This window comes from Lepidochelys kempii, chromosome 2 (genome assembly GCF_965140265.1).
Source record: "Lepidochelys kempii isolate rLepKem1 chromosome 2, rLepKem1.hap2, whole genome shotgun sequence".
NCBI classification, from domain to species: Eukaryota; Metazoa; Chordata; order Testudines; family Cheloniidae; genus Lepidochelys; species Lepidochelys kempii.
In genome coordinates this window covers 46,228,286-46,250,910 of record NC_133257.1, presented here as the reverse complement: position 1 = coordinate 46,250,910, position 22,625 = coordinate 46,228,286, and the positions used below count along the sequence as shown (strand labels likewise).

General features: G+C 41.6%; 1 protein-coding gene across 3 annotated transcripts in view; it reads left to right on the top strand.

Annotated features, from left to right (window-relative positions):
- NECAB1 (N-terminal EF-hand calcium binding protein 1) overlaps nt 1-22,625 on the top strand; it is a 121,024-nt gene that overhangs the window by 5,253 nt on the left and 93,146 nt on the right. For all 3 annotated transcript variants that reach the window (XM_073330607.1, XM_073330609.1, XM_073330610.1), the window contains exon 2: nt 3,355-3,379. In XM_073330607.1, coding sequence (XP_073186708.1) covers nt 3,355-3,379 — 25 coding nt within the window. The remainder of the gene's footprint in view (nt 1-3,354; nt 3,380-22,625) is intronic.

Sequence of the window (22,625 nt, the reverse complement as noted above, 5' to 3'; positions counted from 1 at the left end):
ATCTCTTCTCCCCACAACAAACCATGGTAGCAGCTCCCTTTTGAAATGTATTTTTCTTTATTTAATTCCTGCCATAGTCTCCGTCTTCCTGGCCTCTCCCCCCACTTTAGTCCATCCAGAACACAGCTGGCAACAGCATCTTCCTCTGCCATTTTCCTGACCTTGCTTTCCCCATTCTTACATCTCTGCACTCGTTTTTTTTCCTTTTCATCCACAGCCAGTTCAAGCTTCCCCCCACTTTCAAAGCAATGCACAAACTTGCTCCCACATATCTGATCTCACTGCCTCCTGAACCCAGTCTGATCCCTTTGTGCCACTAAACGTTCTCTGCGGAGTGCTCCCTTTGGCTCCCTTGCCCAGTCTTAACCCTTTGTCTTTATTCACAGTCTCTTATGTTTGCAGCAGCCTCCCAGCCGCATTCCTGAAGGATCTTGTCAAGTTCTTCTGTACTAGATATGGACTGACTACAGCGCTTGCTTGTACACCCCAGATGTATTCATCCTTGTCGTTCATTCGATTGTTCTGAGTTGTCTTCCCATCAGGAGCTGTGCTGGACTATATTCAGTAGCTGCTTTATTTTTTGATCTGTAGTTTAGAAGAGCAAGGAATGGATCTTCCTGCTATAAGATTTTCTTGGCTGTCTGTAGAGCTCTCTCAGCCTCTCTGTTTGCTTGAGAGCTCCAAGTAATATGATCAAAATCGTATTTTGTTCAGAATGACTTAAATTCTGCTGCAGTGAACTGTGGTCCCCTGTCCATCACTAGTTGTTCTGGAATATCAAAGTGAGCAAAAGTGCACTTCAGTTTCTCGATACCACTGCATCATGTTATGTCTTTCAAGTTCACTATTTCTATATATCAGGAAAAATAGTCCATGACAACCAGGTAATGATGTCTTCTGAATTCGCCTAAATCTGCAGCAAGTCTCTTCCAAGATCTCTCTGGTCGAGGTGTTTGTACATTGTATGATCCAGCATTGTCTCTTATGTTTATTTGTACAGGATCTCCTTTCAAAAGTCATATCATCAAATTGTCCACTGAGTTCGTCCTCCTTTCTCTCTAGGCCCATCATGGGTGCCATACTGTGGCTGAGAAGGTTTCTGGTGTTTGGTCACATACACTCCGAACGCATAGCTTTTGTCTTTGTAAGTTGTTCTGGTGGTGAAGTGGACTTGCATTTCAGAATACCTCCAGGGTAGTCAGAGCTGTGTCAAGTAACTTTGTTTCTGAAAGGGGTTGAAGGTGGGATGAGTATGACCTCAGCTCCTGAGTCAATGTAAAAGTCAGTAGTCCTGCCAAAAATACTCAATTTCACTCTCCAGGCAGGCTCTGTGTCATCACAAGTGACAGATGCCAGAAACAATGACTCTTGATTGTCTGTCTGTAATATGAGTTAACTCCCTTATTGCTTTGGTGCAGCAAAGAGCTGCAAACTGTCCATATGTCCAAGTATTACATGGCGCACCTCTGGCTGGATGTGCATCATATCTTAGGATATGACTTTTTCCACACCTTGTGCATGTAGGCTGGAATTTGTCCCTCTTAGCCTGGGAATTCTCTCTTCCTGCCTCAGGGGTTTTATGATAATGATAAAATGTCTGTTTATAGCTTCTAGGCTAGGCTCAGGTTTTTCAGGTTGCTTCTGCTTTTTGTTCTGTTGTTTAACTAATTCTGACTGTTTTGCTATCTGTATAGCTGTGGTTAGGGCTAACTCTCTTCAGTTGTAGCTGTTGTGAAAGATTTTTATCTGTTAACCCAATAACCAGCTTGTCTGATATTTTCATGTTTTCCATTCCTCGAAATCACAATTTTTATCCAATACATGCAGAGCTCTTATAAAAGATTCATCATTTTCCCCTGGTTCTCTGATGAAATTGAATTCTCTAATGAAAACATGCTCTTTCATAAACCACATTTCTCTGAGGTATAAAGTATTCATCAAACATAGCCAGAACCCTTTCATAGTCATCTTTGTGACTGTATTCAGTAAAGTCAAATGATTTTAAAATATGCTGTGCTTGCTTCCCCATACCATATATTAAAGATGATACCTGTGTATCTCCAGTTTCTTTGTGTAGCTTGTTAATAATGCAAAATCTTGCAAAATCTTGTTTCCAGTCTGTTCATTCTGAAGGTTTATCAAAGCAGAATTTTCTCAGGCAATGACGAATGGAATGTTGATGAGATCCTGCAACCTTTGTTGCTGTTTCTTTTGCCTGCAACCTTTGTTGTTGTTTTCTTTCTGTTTTGGTTCTTAGTTTACTCCTGACACCATGTCATGTTCTTCTGTACCAGATATGGACTCGCTACAGAGCTTGCCTATACATACCAGACATGTTCACTTTTAGATCCTTTAATGCTCTGCCAGGTATGGATGGGGGTGTTCTAAATGAGGTATTTTACACAATGTCACCTAGTGGCTGAATAGTATAATACAGTTTAACATTCCATTACACAGTCTCTCTCTGCTCCTTTAAATCACTTAACAACCCATGGGTCCTGGATTGACTGCACTCTAATATCCACACCCTGTCCATTGTTTGTACCACCCCTTGTACCTTTAGGACTGGTCTACATAGAAACTTGCACCAAAATAATTAAATTGGTTTTAATTCACACTTCTAGAAATTCTGGTGCAAGTCTGGGTGCTTTTTACTTTACAGGTACCAAATCAAGTTAAATTGACATAGGATACTTGTATTTGGAAATGAGTGTTCACATACAGACTTGCACTGCAATCACAAATGAAAACCAATTGAGTTATTTCAATGCAAGTTTGTTTGTGGATGAGATTATAACCCCTTCAGAGCAGAGATTTTATTTTCCCTTTCAGGTTTAGACATTTTAATTGCTGACAAGCGCTTTGTATTACTGCAGTGATATATATGTATAACTCTGTAGATGTGTCCAGTGCTTGTCAGCAATATTATAGATATATATAAACAAACACAAATAATTACTAGGGCCCTGGTTTTATGAGTGCACAGCACTGGAGTTAAAGAAAGCTCACTGTGAGAGAGGGACAAAAGCAAACTTGGGGCTTCTCTTGCTACCGCATTGTGAAAATATGATGATGGAATAAAAAAAAAAGGCAAATGCTCATTGTTTAAAATCTGCATGTCATACAGTGTATACAGAAGTTTATTTGAGCAGAAGCTTTCGTGAGCTACAGCTCACTTCATCGGATGCATCTGATGAAGTGAGCTGTAGCTCACGAAAGCTTATGCTCAAATAAATTTGTTAGTCTCTAAGGTGCCACAAGTCCTCCTTTTCTTTTTGAGGATACAGACTAACACGGCTGCTACTCTGACACCTGTATACAGAAAGTGATTCCTTTCTCTCTTTTTCTATTTAGATATTGAGAAGAGCAGACAAAAATGGTAAGACCAGTCACTTCTGACTCTTTTTTTCTCTTCAGAAAAATCTATCAGACCCAAACCTGTGTTTTAATGCTTGATAAACTAGGTGGCACTGAACACATTCAAATGAAAACCAGCTTTTATTAGTATAGTAGTTGTCACTCTAGAAGTCAGAGACATGATGTTTGATGCTTATGATTTTCTTTCCTGATCTGGCAGTTGGATCTCTATGGGCTGACTCTTGTGCTTGCATGGAGTCCCATTGAAGACGATGGAACTATACACAGGTATAAGGGTCTGTCCAGGATCTGATTGCAGGCCTTAGAGTGTAGCAGCTACATTCAGGTGGTAAAACTGGTTGCCATTTTGAATACCAATTAATTTTATAAGCTAATTACCAATTGTTCTTTTACATACAGCAGGCAGACTCTTATTAAGAAGAACTGTCTGTGCATGTGGGGACACATGCTACCTTTGGCTATGTGCACACAGAATCTATTGGGCCAAATTTTACTTTCTCAGGGTAAACTCCCATTGATGTCAATAGTTTTGCTTGAGTAAAGACTGCAATATTTGGCTCAGTGAATTAAGTGCACATGCACCCAAAGGCAAAATTTGGCTTAGGGATTCTACTAGCATCTTTGTTCGTTGCATGCATATGTATTATTAGTAACTGTGTTTACAAATGCCATTTAAATATTACTAATAGCTCCATTTCTACTATTTTAAAATACTTAAATATATTTCCTCAAATCAAATTTGTTTTCCTCCCACATTTTTCAGATATTTGTTTGTCTGTCCATGTGTTAGAAGGCAGGATGAATGCCCTGAATGTAATTTATGTGTAATTCATAGTCATACAAAACCTTCTTGGTATATTAGCATGGACTGATGATTTTCCATTATGTAAAATACAGTAAGTTTAGAATGAAATACTGGAAGCCCTGACACACACATGCAGTCCCCCTGCATTATGAGGACCATCACAAGGGAAACCAGTGTGCTTGTAAATACAAGTATAATTGTTGTGGGATCAGGCTCTAGTTTTAACCCAAGTTCAGCTCCTTGTTCCATCACAGAATTCCTGCATGGCTGGGGTAAGTCACAGAATTGTAGGACTGGAAGGGACCTTGAGAGGTCATCTAGTCCAGTCCCCTGCTTTTAGTAGCTCTGTGCCTCAGTTTTCCATCAGTAAAATGAGGCTAATAGCACTTCCCTACCTCTCAGGGGTGTTGTGAGGATAAATACATGTGGTAATGGGGACCCTTTAAGTACCTAAGATAGATAAAAATAAACCTTGCAGATAGTATCTTGGTACATTTAAGGGCTGGGGGTGGGAGGGGAGTGTGAAGGTCTTTGTAAATGCTATATTCCAATACAACAGCTCTCACTGTTTTTCAATTTGTAGAGCTCAGTCTAATGGAGATCTGCTGATTGTGGACCATATAGGATGAAAACATCTGGGGCCATATATCCATCTGCTATAAATTGTCAGAGCACCATTGATGTCAGTGGAGCTGTGACCATTTACACCAGCTGAGGATCTGTCTCCTGTCCTTTGGAACCATACCCCCCAACCCCAATGCACAGTGGAACCAGCTGGTTCTATGACAGCCAAGATCCTCCACTCCCACAGTGAGAGAATAGCATTGCCCCCTTAATTCATTGACCATACTCTGTTAATTCAAATAGGGGGGAAGTAATCCCCAGTCAGTGACAAACCTGATTAGCCCAGCATAGTCCAATGGCATGTCAGCCTAAAGGCAATTTGTCTTTGAAATTCACAACCCTTGATCTCACTAGAGCAAGGAGAAACTCATGGGAAAGAACACCCTGATTCTAAGGTGATAATTCAACCACGTTAGTTGTATTAACATCACTCAACAAATCAGAAACTGAAACTGCTTGTGTCAATGTTTGCTCAACTCCTGAATACCAACAAACCTAACATACTTCCATTCTTTTGTGATTTAGCAGAGTAAATGCTCATACCACATTAAGGGTATGTCTACATTTGAGCTGGATGGTGTAAGTCCCAGCTTGCATACACTTATCTGAGCTAATTGCATTTGAGCTAGCCTGGGCTGCGTGGGCAGCAGCTTGGGCTAGCTGCCCAAGTATGTAACTGCCTGGACTCCCAGCTTCATACTCAGCCAGCTAGCCTATGCCTTCACCCACGTTACTCCAACTACACTGCTATTTTTAGCATGCTAGCTCAAATGGAATTAGTTCAGGTAAGTGTATGCAAGCTGGAATTTACACCATCCTGCTCTAATGTAGATGTACTCTAAAAGTGATCAGATGTGTTTCTAAGAGATGTGTTTGCCATGAGATAACCTCTGTTTGAGGAAGTCAGATATTAGAAGGCTGGCCACATATATATAGCATGTTTAAGCTGTTGTCAGCAAATGTTTCAAAATATTTTTTTGTGAACTGGGTGCTTTGCATTGTAAATGACATCTGTTCAGTATGGTGGGAAACCGAATATTGATTTACTGTTATATTAGCATATCATGTTTGTTGCAGTAATGTATGTAAGTTCTTGTACATATTGTTAAGGTAGTGCTGTTTTGAAATCATAGCAATCTTTTACATTACCTTCAGTGAGAAATTAAAATATCAGAACTGTATCCTGACACTTAAGAAATATATGTCTGTTAGATATTAAGCAACCTTATTAGTTACAGCTTAACTAGTAGAAGGAAAACTAATCTAGGTATTTCAAATGCAAGTGTCCCGATTGAATGTATTGCCCTAAAAATACTATTAATGAAAGGTCAGTGTTTAAACCCGAAGAGAGAGAACATTCCAGTCTCAATCAGATGGGAAATGCATCAAGAATTCATCTAGGATATTTCATGAACCAGGTATTACCCATGACCAATTCTGGGAACTGACTTCTCCACTACAGGCTAGAGCCTGCCCTGTCCCGAACTAGCTTTCTGGGAAGCAAGAAGGCACAAGGAGCATCTTCCCTTCCCCGTCCCTAGCAAAGCAGCAGGACATGATCTCTCTCTAGAATTCAAGAGAAGAGTAGGTGGAACACTCAGCCAGTGCACTGGTCCACTTCCCACGTCCACCAGATAGGAGACATGTCTTGCCCTCCTGCTAGCCCCTATGATGTAGTCAGTCGAATGAGCTAGCCAGGGACACGTGCTGCTCCTGATCAAATGAGAACTAAAATGAGTTTGGCAGCACACTGTGCCAGTTTACTCCAAGCCATCCTGCCATGCAACTGCAAAGTGTGTATTGTGCAGAATGCATGGCTGTCGCTCTCACGGTCACTGCTCTGTTCCACCTTACCCCATAAGCCGCCCTAATACAGCTCCCGAAACTAAAGACAGGATTTTGTTCACAGAACGGTAGTATTTACTCGTGCTAGGTAACTACTCAATAGATTCTGAAATAGCACAACTCCTTGGTAGAAAATGTTGTAATCTAGCCTTGGATAATATAGAATACCCCAAAGGACAATACATGACATCTTCTAAAAACAAAATGAAATGAGAGATCAAAGAGCATGGAAATCTTGCTGTTAAATAAGAACATAATTACCACCACTCACAAATGCTACAATGGCTATATTACCCTTATGACCATTAAATATGGCTCTAAATTATAAACTGCACCATCAAATAGTCATATTCCTATATGAAGAAGAGTAAATTTCATGAGTATTTTCTAACCTTTCATTCAGCTGGGATGTGTTTCTTTTGCTAAAGTCGCCAGGTTAGACAGGCCTCTGTACTACTTCAAACATGCATACCACTGCATAATTTTGAACTCTTTTGTTGATTTTTTCCAGTTCTAACCAATTATCCATACTCTCAACAAGATCAGGTGACTAAGCTATATTTGTAGTTCACATTTTCATAACAAAATGGGCTGATGATAACTGATGGTGAGCTCCATAAATGCAAAGTATGGATTAGATCAACACCGTTTTAATACCTGGCAATCTCACATGTGCCTGATTCTCTTACTCAGAGGGAGCACAACATGTAAGTAAGAAATGCCAGTGATTTAAGGGAAAGGAGGAGGAGTATAGCTGCTTGGAAATTTTCCGACAGACACCAATTCATTGAAAGCTAAACATTATGATGGAAGTTCATTTTGAAAGAAAAAAATTGCAAACAATCCTTTTTATATGGTCAAAATGTTCAGTTTAAACCTTTTTGGGAAAGGAATGTTTAGATTTTCTGTTTCAAAACAAACTTTGTTTGATCTTTTTATTTTACATTATATCAATTTTTTAAAAAGTCTAAATCAAAATGAAACTTTCAATCAACTTGCAATTAATTATTTCAGGATTTCTTTTTATAGCAAATTTCAATTTCCTCCCCCCCTTCTCAAACAGAATTTTTTATTTTTTAATTTGTAGAATTCCCTGTGAAACAACAATTTTTATCGTCCCCCTCCCCTCCCAGCTATAGGGGAAGCAAAAGCATACTGGGTGGGGACCACCAAAACTTTGGCTTTCCCCATCTCTCCCTGAAAATCAATCTTCACTCCTTCTTCCCACAGCCAACAGTGTGTGCCATGCATGCTGGCTGCACTGGAACTACATGACTCCATTACTGTCTGCACTAATCCCTTCACTCACCTTCTGACATGGTTTGAAGGGCACAGGGCTGAACCATGGAACGAGGATCTTGCATCAGCAGCATGTGGTCAGTTGGCCACAATCAAGTGTGCACTGTACTAGTTGCTGGTCACTGGGGCCTCTTCTGACCATGGGTCCTTGAGCCAAAAATCGTGCTATACTTCTTCCCTGTTTGCATAAGAGTGGACATTCAAACGTACTCCCTATTTCCTCACTAATCCACCAGCAAACAGTTTGTGTTAATACAGAAAGAAAGAGCTAAGGGTGTTGAGTCCAGACCTCTTGATCTCAGAACAGTGACACTCATCCTTGAATTGCTGGAAAGCTGCTTCACCATTAAATGGAGTCGCAAAGTGCCACACAATAATCACAGGGCTGTGCCCTGATGCTGCACACAGGGGTGAAAGTAAGGTGGTACAGGCCGGTACAGCGTACTGGTAAAAGGTAGCTGCCAGTACCGGCCCATACCGCTGACTTTAAAGTGGCCGCTGACGGTGGGGGGGGGCAAAAGGAGTAGCTGCCCCGGGGCCACGATTTAAAAGGGCCCAAGGCTCTGGCCGCCTCTGCCGCTACCACAGCTGCGCCGACAGAGCCCCGGGCCCTTTAAATCGCCGCTGGAGCCCTGGGCAGTGCGGGCCAGGGAGCACAGACAGACTGGCTGGGGGATGCTGACCCCCAGCCCTGCCCCTTCCACCCGAGGCCTCGCCCCTTTTGGGGGGCGGGCCAGAGTGGCCCCGTACCAGTAAAATCTGCATTTTACTTTCACCCCTGGTTGCACAGCACCTGCATCCTGATGTGCTTCTACTCTCTCTCCACCTCTCTGCAACTGAGTGTGAGGAGGGACCTCCTCTCTTCTGACTGCCCTTTTCCCCTTTAGCATCCTCAGATCTTTCACAGCTATCGCTCAGAGAACAAGAGGGGAACTCGCTAGTTTCTGCTTTCCTCTCTCGGGGGGGTGGGAGAGCTTGGCTTGAACACCACCGGTACGTTGGCTCAACTCTCTGCGGGCTGCCTGCTATGTAATGAGAGGAGCACTTTTTTAGGCCTGCACACGCTCTCTTCCTTTTGGGGGGACCTCTACATGCAAAGCGTACTCTCAACCTTTTAAAAGCCTCCAGCCCTGGTCTGTGTGGAGATAGCCTTGAAAACACAACTAATGGCTAAGGTTGAAATTGTCACTAATCTAGTCCACTCCTAAAGGCATCTCAGGCTGGGCTTTGTGGGACCTGAATAACCAGTTACTTGGCTCCAGACCCATTCAAAACAGAGTGTAGTGCCAGCTGAACTGTCAGTGATGGCACAAAGGACTCTGCAAGCTACCTCCCAGGTGGCTGTCTGCATTTCATCCACATCCTCTCCCATTGTGACCTCTGGCCACAACTGAGAGCAGCCCAGTGGCCTGAGGGATAATCTGGTCTAGTGGACTACATGCACAGCTCTATAGCAAGAGACTTTAATTCCCCATTTTGACACAGACTCTCTGCGGTCTTGGTAAAGTCACTTACCCTTTGTGCATTAGTTCTCCCATGTGTAAAATATCAACCTCACTGGACATTCATTGCAATAATTAATAAGTTTGTAAATCCTGAAGAACATGCTGAAGTTCCCCAGCCATCAGACTGAACCCTACAATGGTTGGGAACCTAGCAGGACCCCCTCTTGCCCCCAGCTTCTTTGGACAATTGAAGCTTGATAAACTTGTAGATGTTGGGAACTGTGTATGGACTCCAGAACAAACTACATATGCTCCACTTCTCCTGCAGCAAGAAGTTGGTATTAGTACAAAGATTCTCCCACTCACTTTTATATGAAATGATTCAGTTAAGTTTTGGCATATGCCCAAAACCATCTTGCTGCAATCACAATAATGGCCAGGATCTGGTTACATTTTGAGGTTGGGTCCCAATTTATTTTCACAACCTTACCCAATAATATTAAGGCCAGCTCTGATCAGTGATCTAATAAAAACAAAGAGCTGCAATAGGCAGACCTACAAGAGACAAGTTAAATGTAGATGCCTCTATTTGTGTACAGATAGGAACACTACTCAGCATGTGATGAAGAATGACTGCAACTAAATGATGAAAAAATAAAAACCAACTGCATAGACCAAAACAAAGGATCAAGAGAGCACGGTCTGAATACCAAGTGCCCAGTGGAAAAAACCTGCAGATCCAATATAAAATATTATAATGCCAAGATCAACACACACTCTCTCTCTCTCTCTCTCCTGACTCTTAGTCTAGCTTGTTGTCTAATTTATTTTTTTAAATTGCTGCAAGCTCTGAGCTGTTTGAAAAATATTCTCTTTCAGCAAGTAACTTAACTGAAATTTTGATAAAACTTACATTCTGATTAGTCACCTTCAGAAATTGTTACTGTTTTCACATTGATACGTTTTCATTCTACAATCCCAATCTTTTTATGACACAGTTGTCACAGTCATGTGGGTTTTTAAATGTGCATTATAAAGACTGTTAAATAGTCTTAAAATAGCATCACTATCATCATATCTGGTTTGATAATTTCATATGCTCTCCTGTGTACAGCATTACCTTAAACATTAGTACAATAAGCGAAATCCTGGCTCCAATGAAGTCAGTCATATGGACTGCTAAGGAGTCTTGGTTTCACCCCAATTCCAACACAATGCAAACAATGGTTCATCAAAAGTGTACTGCCAAAGGACTCAGGATAATTTTAATATGAGACAAAATTCAGAGAGTGACTGAGAACCGACAGCTCCCTCAGGCTCCAATGGGAGTTGTAGCTGCTCAGCACCTCTTCATGATTGACTCATAATACGTACACTGAGTTTTCATTCATAATTCATATGTCACGCAATTTACTTAGAATAAATGAACTTAACAATGATAGAATTGTATCGTTGTTAAGATCAGTCAACTATCTGGTAACAAGTTCCGTTCTCCAGAGATCTGAATTCCATTTCCATGCTTAAAGATATTTTTGATTGACAGCTCACTTGCATGGTAAACACTGATGTTTACATGCGAAACTTCTGTGGGGCTGTGGCTTTCACTAAATCTTAGTTATGGTGATAGCGATTTACAAGTCAAATGTTTTTGAAGCACTCAAAACTGAGAGCATTGCAAATTCCTGACTTTAATACTGGGTTCTAGATGCAGGAATCACTTGGTGAAGTTCTATGGCCTGTGGCATACAGGGGGTCAGATCTTATGATCATAATGGTCCCTTAGGCTCTAAATTCTGTGTATATGTTGAAAAGGTTTGAGGGCAGAATAAACCCTTGTGTCACACCCTGCCCAGTGGAAATCACTCACTGCCCCTGCTGTTGGTCACATTTATTATGAGGCTTGCCCTGGAAGGTTTTGACAAAGTGGAAGTTGCTGGGATTTCCACTGGTAGACACCCCTTAACTGACCTCAGATATGCTGAGGACATGATGCTCTTTGCTACCACCACAGAAGCAATTCAAGAAATGTTGTAGTTTGTAAAAACAGTCAGTGAAGAATATGGCTTATCGCTGAATGAGGTGAAAATGTAATGCATGTATGTTGACACAATTAACAAAAACAAGATGCAAGCGGACATCACAATTAATGGTCAAGCCACAGAGGCAGTAGATTAATTTAATTATTTGGGATCATACATATTCAATAAAAGAGGGTGTTCCATAGAAATTGGAAGAAGATTAGGAATGGCTCATTCAGCCATGGCATTGCTGGGATTCCTTCCGAAAACTTTTGCGCTTGGCTTATCCAGAACATCTCATCCACTTTTGAAGAACACTTCATCCAGTTCTCTGGGATCCAAACTTGATTCGTTTCCAGCTCATCATTCAGGTTCCTTTACTAGGCATGGACCAGCTCTAAGCCCACATTGGTCAGGCCACGGGTGTTTAGATACAGAGTAATAGCATAATTCCAAATCATGTCACACACTACTAGCTACTAACATCTATGCTTTTTTAATTTAATTGGTTTGGACATCATACGGATCATATAAGGACCAATCGCTTTGTGTAAGGAACTAATCACTTATGTCTTCACCTTATCCACATTTCAAGGTTATCAGTTCAGGGTATTCCCACTTATCTCAACTAGCCCGAAAATACCATCTCCAGCACAGTCTGTCACACTCTCTTGTTTACAGTTTAACCTGGCACTCAAATCAAAGTATAGGCAAGTTTACTCACGCCCAGCAAGATGTATACCTACATGCCTATACCTACAGAATTTTGGAAAAATTGTGTCATCTGAAAATGTATGACGGTTTGATTGAAGAAAACTTAATTTTGTCCTTAGTGACTTTTGGATGTGAATCAAGGGAAATTAATGCTGCTGTCAAGAAGAAAATTGAAGCTTATGAGATGGGGAAAACTGGTGCTGCGGAAAACTGTTGCATATCTCCTGGATAGAAAAGAAGATGGAATGCTTATGTTAGAAATATTATTGAAGAGAAACAGATCCTGCTGTCAGAAAGCAACAGGTGCAAATTTATGTGCTTTGGTCACATGAGGTGCACAGATGGAAATAATCTCAAGAAAGTTATCATGGAAGGAATAGCAACAGGTCATCATAGTAGGGGACAGCCAGTAAGGAGAGGGATAGATGGTATGTGTAGTAGGAAGAGAGCCTGAGACATAAGCCCTGGTATTAGAGGCCTGGTATGAGTCCTGAGGCCTGAACTAAAGTAGCGGTTAAAACTTTGCCAGTTGTGGTGTTTAGATGTTATGTGTAATTATTAGAATTGGGAGCACTGGCTGTTGGGAGTCTGAAAGGACAGGAAACAGGAAGGAGGGGGGAGGAGTTGAGAGGCTGGGAGAAAGCTCCAGAGGGTGCAGCAGCAGCTTGGTAAACAGGTTTCCACTTTGAAAATAAAGTCCTGTTGAAGCTTGTTAGTACCTTGCCTGGTTTATACAACACCAATATGAAGCAAAGTCAGGTTGTGAGCAAGAGACAGGTCCTGCTCACAGAATTTGGCAAACATGGGGCTAATATTGCAAAAACACATATACAAGGCAATGGGTGGCACCCTAATACGTCAGGGGTAATACGCAACTTGTTTGTATATGTGTATAAAGATGTATCTCAGAGGGAGTGTCTTTGGCCAGCCGAGGGGGGAATGGAAAGTCCCACCACTGAGTGAGCTGTGTCCATTGTCACGAGCATACATGTCTTAGTATCCTCGTAGAGTCTGCTGGGTGCTATTATCGTGCTTCATCGACAATAAACCTGGCTGGGTGCCTTCGCTGAAAACTGAGTCTGTGAATTTATTGGGCAGTTTAACTGAGGTCTGCTATCTCTATTATCTGCGCAGAGCTGGGACAGCACACCAAATAAACACACACGCAGTCAACATCTAACCACAATGTGCAGCAGGTCACTGGGAGGTCAGCTGCAAAGCGCTCAGAGCTAGCAAAGAATCACAAAGAATTTAAAAAATTCTGCTACAATGAATAAATGGACTTTACTTACTTACAGCCTTAAAATCTATTAATCATGCTACCAAAAAACTATGATTATTGTTGGGGACTGCAAGCCAGAGCTTCCGAGTTCTCTTTCCAGCTATGCCACTGACATGTTGTGTGATCTTAGGTCTGCTTATGTAAAGTAGCTTCTCCATCTGTGAAATGAGCATACTACTACTTATATCTATCCAAAAAGACAATCTGTATTAAAGCACAGTGCATTTGCCAGGCTGGTTAAGGATCTGTATCTTTTTTATTTCTAGTGCCTTGAATGCAGTAGACAAACATTTATTGTTCTGTAGCACATTAAAATTCATTACTTGACATCTCCTCTGCACTCTTCATCAGTATTTTTTCAGCTGATGTGCTGTTTGCAGTTCTTCACACTTTACGTTTTTCTTTCATTTCCTTGCATCCTGGCCAGCTTTCCAGCCCTTCACCCACTAAGTCAAATCAGGCAAAAGTAAGAGAGACAGAGAAAATTATTTTAAATCGTTGAAGTTGTCCATGTCATGTTTGAATCCATTGCTGATAGTTCTATGCCCACGACACCTCTCTGTCAAATGAAGGAAAAGAGGCAGCCTAGGGCAATTTTGTACAAGCCCTCTGTAGCTAGAATGTGGGGCTGGGCCATGGAAGTGTGTTTTTGCACATATGCTCACTCGTCTGGGTGTCCTATAAGTCATGTTGACTGCCTCTGCAAGGGCATATTGCATAGCAGATTTGAAGGATGGGTCAGGTCTAATTATGGGCCTGTATTTAAGCTGAATTTCGAGTTACATTCAGTTCTGCCCTAAAAGTGAACTTGGCACCTAGGGCCTAAAGATGCAGATAGGCACTTAGTAGGATTTTCAGTAGCACTTAAGCAGGTTAGGCACCTAACTCCCAATGAAATTCTTAGGTGCCTAAGTACCTTTGAGGATCTGGCCTTTGGTGCTTATAAAGCAGAAAGAAGTGTTTTGTTTGGATCTCTTCAATTTCATAAGCTCTACTGTATAGCTGAATGCTCTCCGGGGCTGGAGACACGTGTCAGTAGTTTCTCTCATTCTCCTCCATCTTGTTCTTCAGCCCAATTAACTCATTTAAAATTAATTTAGGAACCCCAGCTTTCCGATGAAAGCTTTTGAGATCACTGTGACAGCCTGGCTCACTTTTCTGCATTCATAAGCTGCTGGCTGCCAACCAAGGCTCCCTATCTTTTGTCTCCCTGTATTACAGTTAATGCCTCCCTCTTATTCCATGGGGACTTGAAGCTGAGAAAGGTTAAGAGATGCAGCTTAAACGCTGGGGATGGAAGATTGTTGCTTTATGCTTTATCCTTTTTCAGCGCTTCAAAGTCCTCCTTTTCATTTTTTTTTTTTTTTAGGTTTTGAGAAAGAGCAATTTAAAGACATAGGCCCTGATTCTCCCCTACCTTGCTTAATCATTTGCACCTGGCAGAGAGATGATGCTTAGGAAGGAGGAAAGCTTTCGGGTGGTTCACTGAAAATTAGTCATGGATCGGCCCCATTATGAGAGCTGAAAACTGCCATTTGTGCATGTGCCATAATTTTTTTAAACAATGATGGTGCTTTTCAAAAACTATTTCCCAATATGCAAAATTAAATGGAATGGCACTGTGCATATGCATCTTGCTAATTTAGAATGATAGAAATATAGTAGCCCTTGTATTCTTCACTACACAATTAGTCAGAAATGCTAAAGCTAGCCCTGCTTACTGGCTAGTTTATACTGTATATGAGGAGCTCTCACTTTAGGTTAGTGGCTTGAATAAATTTTTGCCCACATCTGCTCACTCTAATGCATACTATGCTGGACAGTGACCATTACGATGACAGGTTGCACCTCAAGGCTTCCATTTAGCTGTATGATCTCCCAGCATCACGTGACATCCCCCACTACTGAAAGTCTGCCTGTAATCATGTGCACCCATCACCCATTCATGTGTATAGGTGCAAAGTTGCAGGAGTTTTCCATCTTCATTGCTCTCTGGCTTCATTACCCCACTCAGTCCTCTGGCTGAGACACTGATAGTCCAAACCCCTTCTGGGCAAGGAAGTGTACAGGTGCAGTCCAAAGTCCTAAAGAATCCACCTAGCCTCTGGGGCCTGGGCCCCGCCCTTTCCTGGGGTTCTGCCACCTTCTCCCGGTTCTGGTGGACTCAGAGTCCAGGCTCCAGCCTGAGCCCATACATCTACACTGCAATTTTATAGCCCACCAGCCCCAGCCCCACCAGTCTGAGTCAGCTGGCCAGGGCCAGCTGTGGGTGTTTTATTGTAGTGTAGAGAGGTACCTTCTGTCTGACAAGAAAGTAACTAATTACCACCCAGGTGGAATGAATAGTGCAACTGGCCTTTGACTCTTTCTCAAACCTGAGGGGGTTTCACATTTCCTTTGTGGAAACTATAGCTGTATTATGAGTTGTAGCTCTGAGAGATCCCAACTGAGCTTAGGGCCCCCTTGTTATAGGTATTGTCTGAATACAGTTAGAGAGTTTCTGAGCGAAAGGGCTTACATTCTGAGTAGGCAAGACAAACAAAGGGCCGGAAGAGGAATTGATTTGGTTAACTCCCTTCTGCCCTGTGATCTTGTAGCAATTCCATACTTTCCTCTGCCTTTTGCACAACCTGTGGTCACCATAGCTCCCTTTTGCTGGATGTGTACACCTGTCTCATTTGGAGAAAGACATTTGGATGCACCATATGCCCAATATTTTTGTGTATTTTTTTTTATCACAGGGGTTGTCTTTGAGCTCAAGAAAACAATATAGTTCCCCTGCACGTGGATTTCCCATGTGGGAGCTGCTAACTGTTAGAGCAACTTACTAACAGCTATGTCTCCTAGGCTCTAGTCTTGGTTCTATTGCTGACTCACTGTGGGGAAGTCACTTAACCTATCTGTCTCACTGATCTCTTGCAAGATGGGCATAGCCTCACAGAGATGTGAGTTTTAATTAACTAAAGTGTAGGAGTTTGAAGGAAAGCTTCTACAATAGACAAAATGAAAACACTTGTGAAAATGTATCATAAGTGCCCATGTGCTAGAATGGAAGATACAGTGTATAGCTCCTTCTTTCATCCATCCGCATATGATATATAGCAGTATTCTGACTCCAAGGCAGACAGGGAGCTGTGGCTGGAAGTTAAATAAATCATGTTTATGAAAGACACTGGAGAAGGCATGAAAAAGCAAGGCTTGCAAAACAATTTGAGGCCATGTTCCCGCGGCAAATGATACTGGAGTTTGGTGTAACTTAGATTTGTCTAGGGAAGGAATGACTTCAGAAAAGTTGAGACAGACAAGGTAGGTGAGATAATATCTTTTATTGGACCAGTTTCTGTTGGAGAGATAGGCAGGCCTGAAGAAGAGCTCTGTGTAAGCTGGAAAGCTTACAAACATAAGAACAGCCATACTGGTCAGACATAAAGGTCCATCTAGCCCAGTATCCTGTCTTCCAACAGTCGCCAATGCCAGGTGCTTCAGAGGGAATGAACAGAACAAGGAATCATCAAGTGATCCATTCCCTGTTGCCCATTCCCAGCTTCTGGCAAACAGAGGTTAGGGACACCATCCCTACCGATCCTAGCTAATAGCTGTTGATGGACCTATCCTCCATGAATTTATCTAGTTCTTTTTTGAACCCTGTTATAGTCTTAGCCTTCACAACATCCTCTCCCAAGGATTTCCACAGGTTGACTGTGCATTTTGTGTGAAGAAATGCTTCCTTTTGTTTGTTTTAAACCTGCTGCATATTAATTTCATTTGGTGACCCCTAGTTCTTGTGTTATGAGAAGGAGGAAAAAAAACTTCCTTATTTACTTTCTCCACACCAGTCATGATTTTATAGACCTCGATCATATCCCCCACTCTCTAACATCCTGGAACCAACACAGCTACAACAACACTGCATTCAGAAAATTTTGTCTTTCATGAATCATCCTCTGTTTATATTTACCCATGACAAAGTTTGAAGTCTATAAGGTAGAAATTTCAGCTCAACTGCAGTAAATCACCTGGACCAAATGATATTTGAGGGTTGTGAGGGAAACAAAGTATGAAATAGACACATTGGTAAAGGTACGAAGCATATTCTTACAAACAGCAGCTATTCCTGAAGATCCAAAAGGCAGTGGATACTCTGAGGTGCTGCTTTAAGAGAACCTTAGTGAGGGTGATCTAGTTGTGACCTTCACCTCAGTACCAAGGAAACTGATGGAGAGCCTGACTAACGACTGTATTACTGCAAGTTTACTCTGGTATAAAATTAAAGTAATGCTTTGGTGAATCACAGCTCAGAGTGTAACTAAAGACAGCCTAGTACAGCTTTTAGATGAGAACAACAGGACAGGCTCAAACCATCATAGCCTCTGAAAAAGCCCCTATAATGTCAGGGATTTTTATAATTAATCGATAAAAGTGGACATTGTTTACTTGGATTTTCAAAAAGCTTGTGATTAGGTCTCTCATAAGATCATTAGTGAAAATAAATAACCATGAGGCAAGAGGCAAAGTCTGCCCAGGGATTATGAATTTAACAAGTTAAGCAATAGAAAACAAAGCGCTGTAAGACCCAATCCTGCTCCATATTGGCAAAACTCCCTGTGACTTTAATGGCACAGGATCAGGTCTCCTTAAAAGTAGAACCAGGTTAATAGAGGAGTGCCTCGGGGTTCTGTATCCTAATGGATACTATGGGCCCCTCTCTTTTCTCTGAGTCAATCATGGTCAAGGTTCCCAGAGAGAACATTGATGTCATTCATGTTCCTTCCTCACGAATAACCAATGCTACAACATTTGAAGCCCTCTTTTTTTAAAGAGGGTGAAAGCTAAAGGAGGCAGTTTGAGTAAATGGATCATTGAAAGCATCTCTGTTAAGTGATTAAGCTACAGCCAAAGATGATATTTATTAAGAAAAGCTTGTTCATACAACACTCATTTGATATTCACACTATGTATCTAGTGCCAAATGGCAGATGTATTTAGATTCTCAAACAGCTGTTTATGGCAGTTGTGTCACAGAAAACTGCTTGTTCAAAGCAAAATATTGTGCCACCTTGATTTCTTGGCTTTTTGTCACTTTTGACATTTTATTTAGACTTTAAGGGTGATTATCTGCAGCTGCAATCTGTCTCTTTTCATGTCAAACACAGCGATGAACAAACCTCCAAATGTTTAGCTGAGACAGAAATTCATTTTGCCCAATTTTGAATTTGGGCAAAGCTTGTGAGTTTGAGCGGAAAAAACAAGTGGGAGAGAGTGAAAAATCCTGAACATTGCTCCCTGAGGACGTGCATTGCAGTACAGTATTTAATTACATAATAATGTACTGTTTTTCCAAAGGACCCCTGCCTCATTATGGCTGGAGGAGGAGGCAGGATTGTGGTAAATATCTGGAGTCAAACTACACCCCCCCTTCATTCTCTGTACTTGTTGTATGATGTGTCATGAGTGAGTCAGGGTGTTGTTAGAAGATGAAGAATAGCTGTGTGAACTCAAACTTTTAGAGCCACCCCAAAAATTGTTTGAATGGTTTACACAACCTCAGGCTGAGAACTTTCCCAAAATAATTCCCAGAGAATGTCTTTTAGAAAAAAAAATCCAAACTCAATTTAAAAATGGTCAGAATCCACCACAACCCTTGGTAAATTGTTCCAATGGTTAATTCTTCTCTAAAAGTTTACACCTGTCCCTCCTTTTTAATCTCTCTCTCTTGAGCCACTGACAATGTATATATGCCACTCAGCCACTGATGGAGTGGCTCTAAACAGGAAAGAATACAAAAGCAGTTTATATGCTAATGACACTTTTGTTCTATTGAAGAGTTCATTCAAATCAATTCTACCATTATTGACTGTAGTTGACATTTTTGTGGTGAGCTATGGTTTTTGCATTAACTGGAATAAATTGCAAGCAATGGATGTATCTAAAAGACGATTCTAGCATCCAATCTTACTCCTTCTCTTGTCATACCACCATGGGATAACCTGCGCCCCAGGATCAAGGCCAACTCCATGCTTCAAATAATTTGGATGGAAAAAGGAGTAACAAAAATAAAGAGATAATATAAAATGATAGACTGGCATTCTTCAACTACATTTATAACAAATAGCAGCTACTGCTCTCCCACATTTCCTTCTTTTCATGGCTATGTCATGGGTGCACAGGCTCGGTGCTCTGGAACAGCTCTGAATGAAATTCAGACAGCACCCTCTTCAGTGTGACACCCCCTCCGGGCACACTCTCCCTAGGGCTCCTTGGCTTCAGTGCCTCTTGGAACTGAGTTCAGAGCTTTCAGCACCCTTGTTCATACCGTGAGCTCCCCACAGAGAGTTCACCTGAGTAGGACACCTGGGGAAGCCTTATATGCCCCCCAAAAGGGCCATGCACCCGCAACTTCCACAGTCAGCAGTGACTCTCAGCCAGCATTGTAAAACAAAAGGGTTCATTAGTCATCTGGAACTCAGCATAGAACAGTTCTGGTTAGCACAGAAAGCAGGAAATTATAGCAAAGTCCATCTTGGAGAGATCCAGAGCCCTGGCTTTCCTCACAAGTTCCAAACCAGGAGACTGACCAGCTTACAACATCCCACCATCAGTCATGCCCAGTTGCCACTCCTCCATCTTTTGTGTGTTTCCCAGGCAAACCAATCACCTGGCCTCCACCTCATCTCTTTGTTCTACAGCCAACTGGCTATGGCGGGGATGGGGAGGTCAGTTGCTAATGTCTACCCATTGTCTGGGCCTAGGAAGCTGGACAACAGTCACATCTGCTCTCTAGGGAGTCTCTTCAAAGATCACACAACCTGTCCCACCACCTAGGTAAACATGCAGCACATAGGGGAAACTGAGGCACGCACATACAAAACATTAAGAAATTTCCCACTTCATCACAGGCTACACTCAAGAATTCATGCAAGGATAGGGGGAAATCAGTCCATTTAAACTCTCTCACCTCTAGAAGAACATGTTAAGAAATATGGAAACAAAAGTCACAGACAAAAAAGGGAAAAGACTACCTCAACAGAGACCTCAGAGGATATCTGGCTCAATGGAAAAGATACTTCAAGTTCTTTATCCTTGTGATTATTCCAGAACAAGATATAAAAAGATACTACAGGATCTAGAATAGCTGTTCAAGGCTAGATTGACAAAACACAAAGAATGCTGGAGATGAAAACAGCTGTATACCAAACTTTTGTACACCCTCAATACCTGTCAAAAAAGCATCTGTTCTGAAACACCATATTCAAGCTCTCTCAAAAGCTTCAAGAGCCTCTATCTTGCCTTCTCCAAGCTTGTGAATTCTAGGGGTGCGGGATGAGTTGGCATTACCAATTAACATTAAGAAATGGATTGCTGTAACTATTTTAGTGGCCAAAAAGGTTATCTTGAGAAAATGGAAATCTGTAATTCCTGCCTCATACACAGATTGGCTTAGTGAGCTCTCTACTACTGCATTAATGGAAAAAATAATTCTGTCTACTTCTCTTAGGGAGTAACTGTGGACTACCCTCTATAGTCCCCAACCTTCTCCTTTCCCACAGGTGACTACAGACCACTTCCCTGCAGCCTCTTTCTGCCCTCAGCTCCTGGGGTTTATACAGGCCCCTCCTGTTCCTACCCAGGTCAGCCTCCTGTCTAATTAATTCCCTCCTCCCTGGCTTCTCTTCCAGGTGCAGGCTGAGCAGTTAATTGGCATACCTGGCCACCTTAACCCCTTCCAGTCTTGTGGACATTCCATCACAGTCTCTGATACTCAGAGGTTATGTTCTCACTTATTTATCTATTTAGTCATTTTAATAATTGATACCCTGTATGATCTCTGCTGGTTTAATTTTTTCCAGGTTTTGCAAATAATGGACTTTGAATTTTGTTATTTATATGCTGTCTCCATCTTGTGCATGTATTTATATGTTTTGTTGTGTTATGTGTTTATATTATATAAAAACAATAAAATAAAGTTAAAAGTAATTATGCCTGTTTCCATTCTAAATTTGTCTAGCTTCAACTTCTATTCATTGGATCATGTTGTACCTTTCTCTGCTAGACTAAAGAGCCTATTATTAAATATTTGTTCCCCATGTAGGTACTTATACACTGTAATCAAGTCACCCCTTAACCTTCTCTTCCTTAAGTGAAATAGATTGAGCTCTTTGAGTCTGTCATTGTAAGATATGTTTTCTAATCCTTTAATCATTCTCATGGCTTTCCTCTGAATCCTCTCCAATTTATCAACATCCTTCTTGAATACTGAACACCATAACTGGACACAGTATTCTAGCTATAGTTGCACCAGTGCCAAATACACAGGTAAGATAGCCTCTCTACTCCTACTCAAGATTCCCCAGTTCATGCACCCTAGGATTAAGTTAGCTCTTTTGGCCACAACATCACACTAGGAGCTCCTGTTCAGCTGATTATCTACCCCCATCCCCAAATCTTTTTCAGTCACTGCCTCCCACGATACAGTCCCCCATGTAAGTCTGGCCTACTTTCTTTGTTCCTAGATGTATACATTTACATTTAGCTATAATTAAACATAGAGTGTTTGCTTGTGCCCAGTTTACCCAGTGATCCAGATTGCTTGAATTAGTCACCTGTCATCTTCATCGGGGCCCCCTTGTGCTTGGTGCTGCAGCTAATCACTTTTAGAACCTACAATGGTTGTGTGCCTCAATATTTTACCCATGGAGTCATCTGAATTCTAATGACCCCACTGGGGTTGCCAAAAGGACTCCCCTGCTCTGCCTGACAGGGTGAATGTTATGCCACTGTGCAGAATCCTAACACTTGACTTCAAGAGGAGTCAGCAGAAAACCTCTGCGCCTCGATGCTGCATCCTACAACTTAACTCCCAGAGTCTGAGGGCTACATTTTTAAAGGGCTCTTAGCAACCCCATTGCTGCTTGTGACCATGAAAGTACGGACAGCTGCAATTTTTGAGAATACCGGTGTGCAGAGGTGACAGAATTTACCACTTTTGCCTACAGATCACAGGGCTTGCAGATTGAAATTCTGCCACCTGCATATTCAGATGCTAATATCAGAACAGCAGGTACGCACGGATGTTCACACAGGGGCAATTTTTTTTGAAAAAGTGGCCCAAAGTGTCTGCTTGATACCCTGTGTCTGGTTTCGTCTATGTTTTTATTTTCATTATCCCGATATACTCTAAATCCTCTCCCTACAATGTGACTTAAATAAGGCGAATG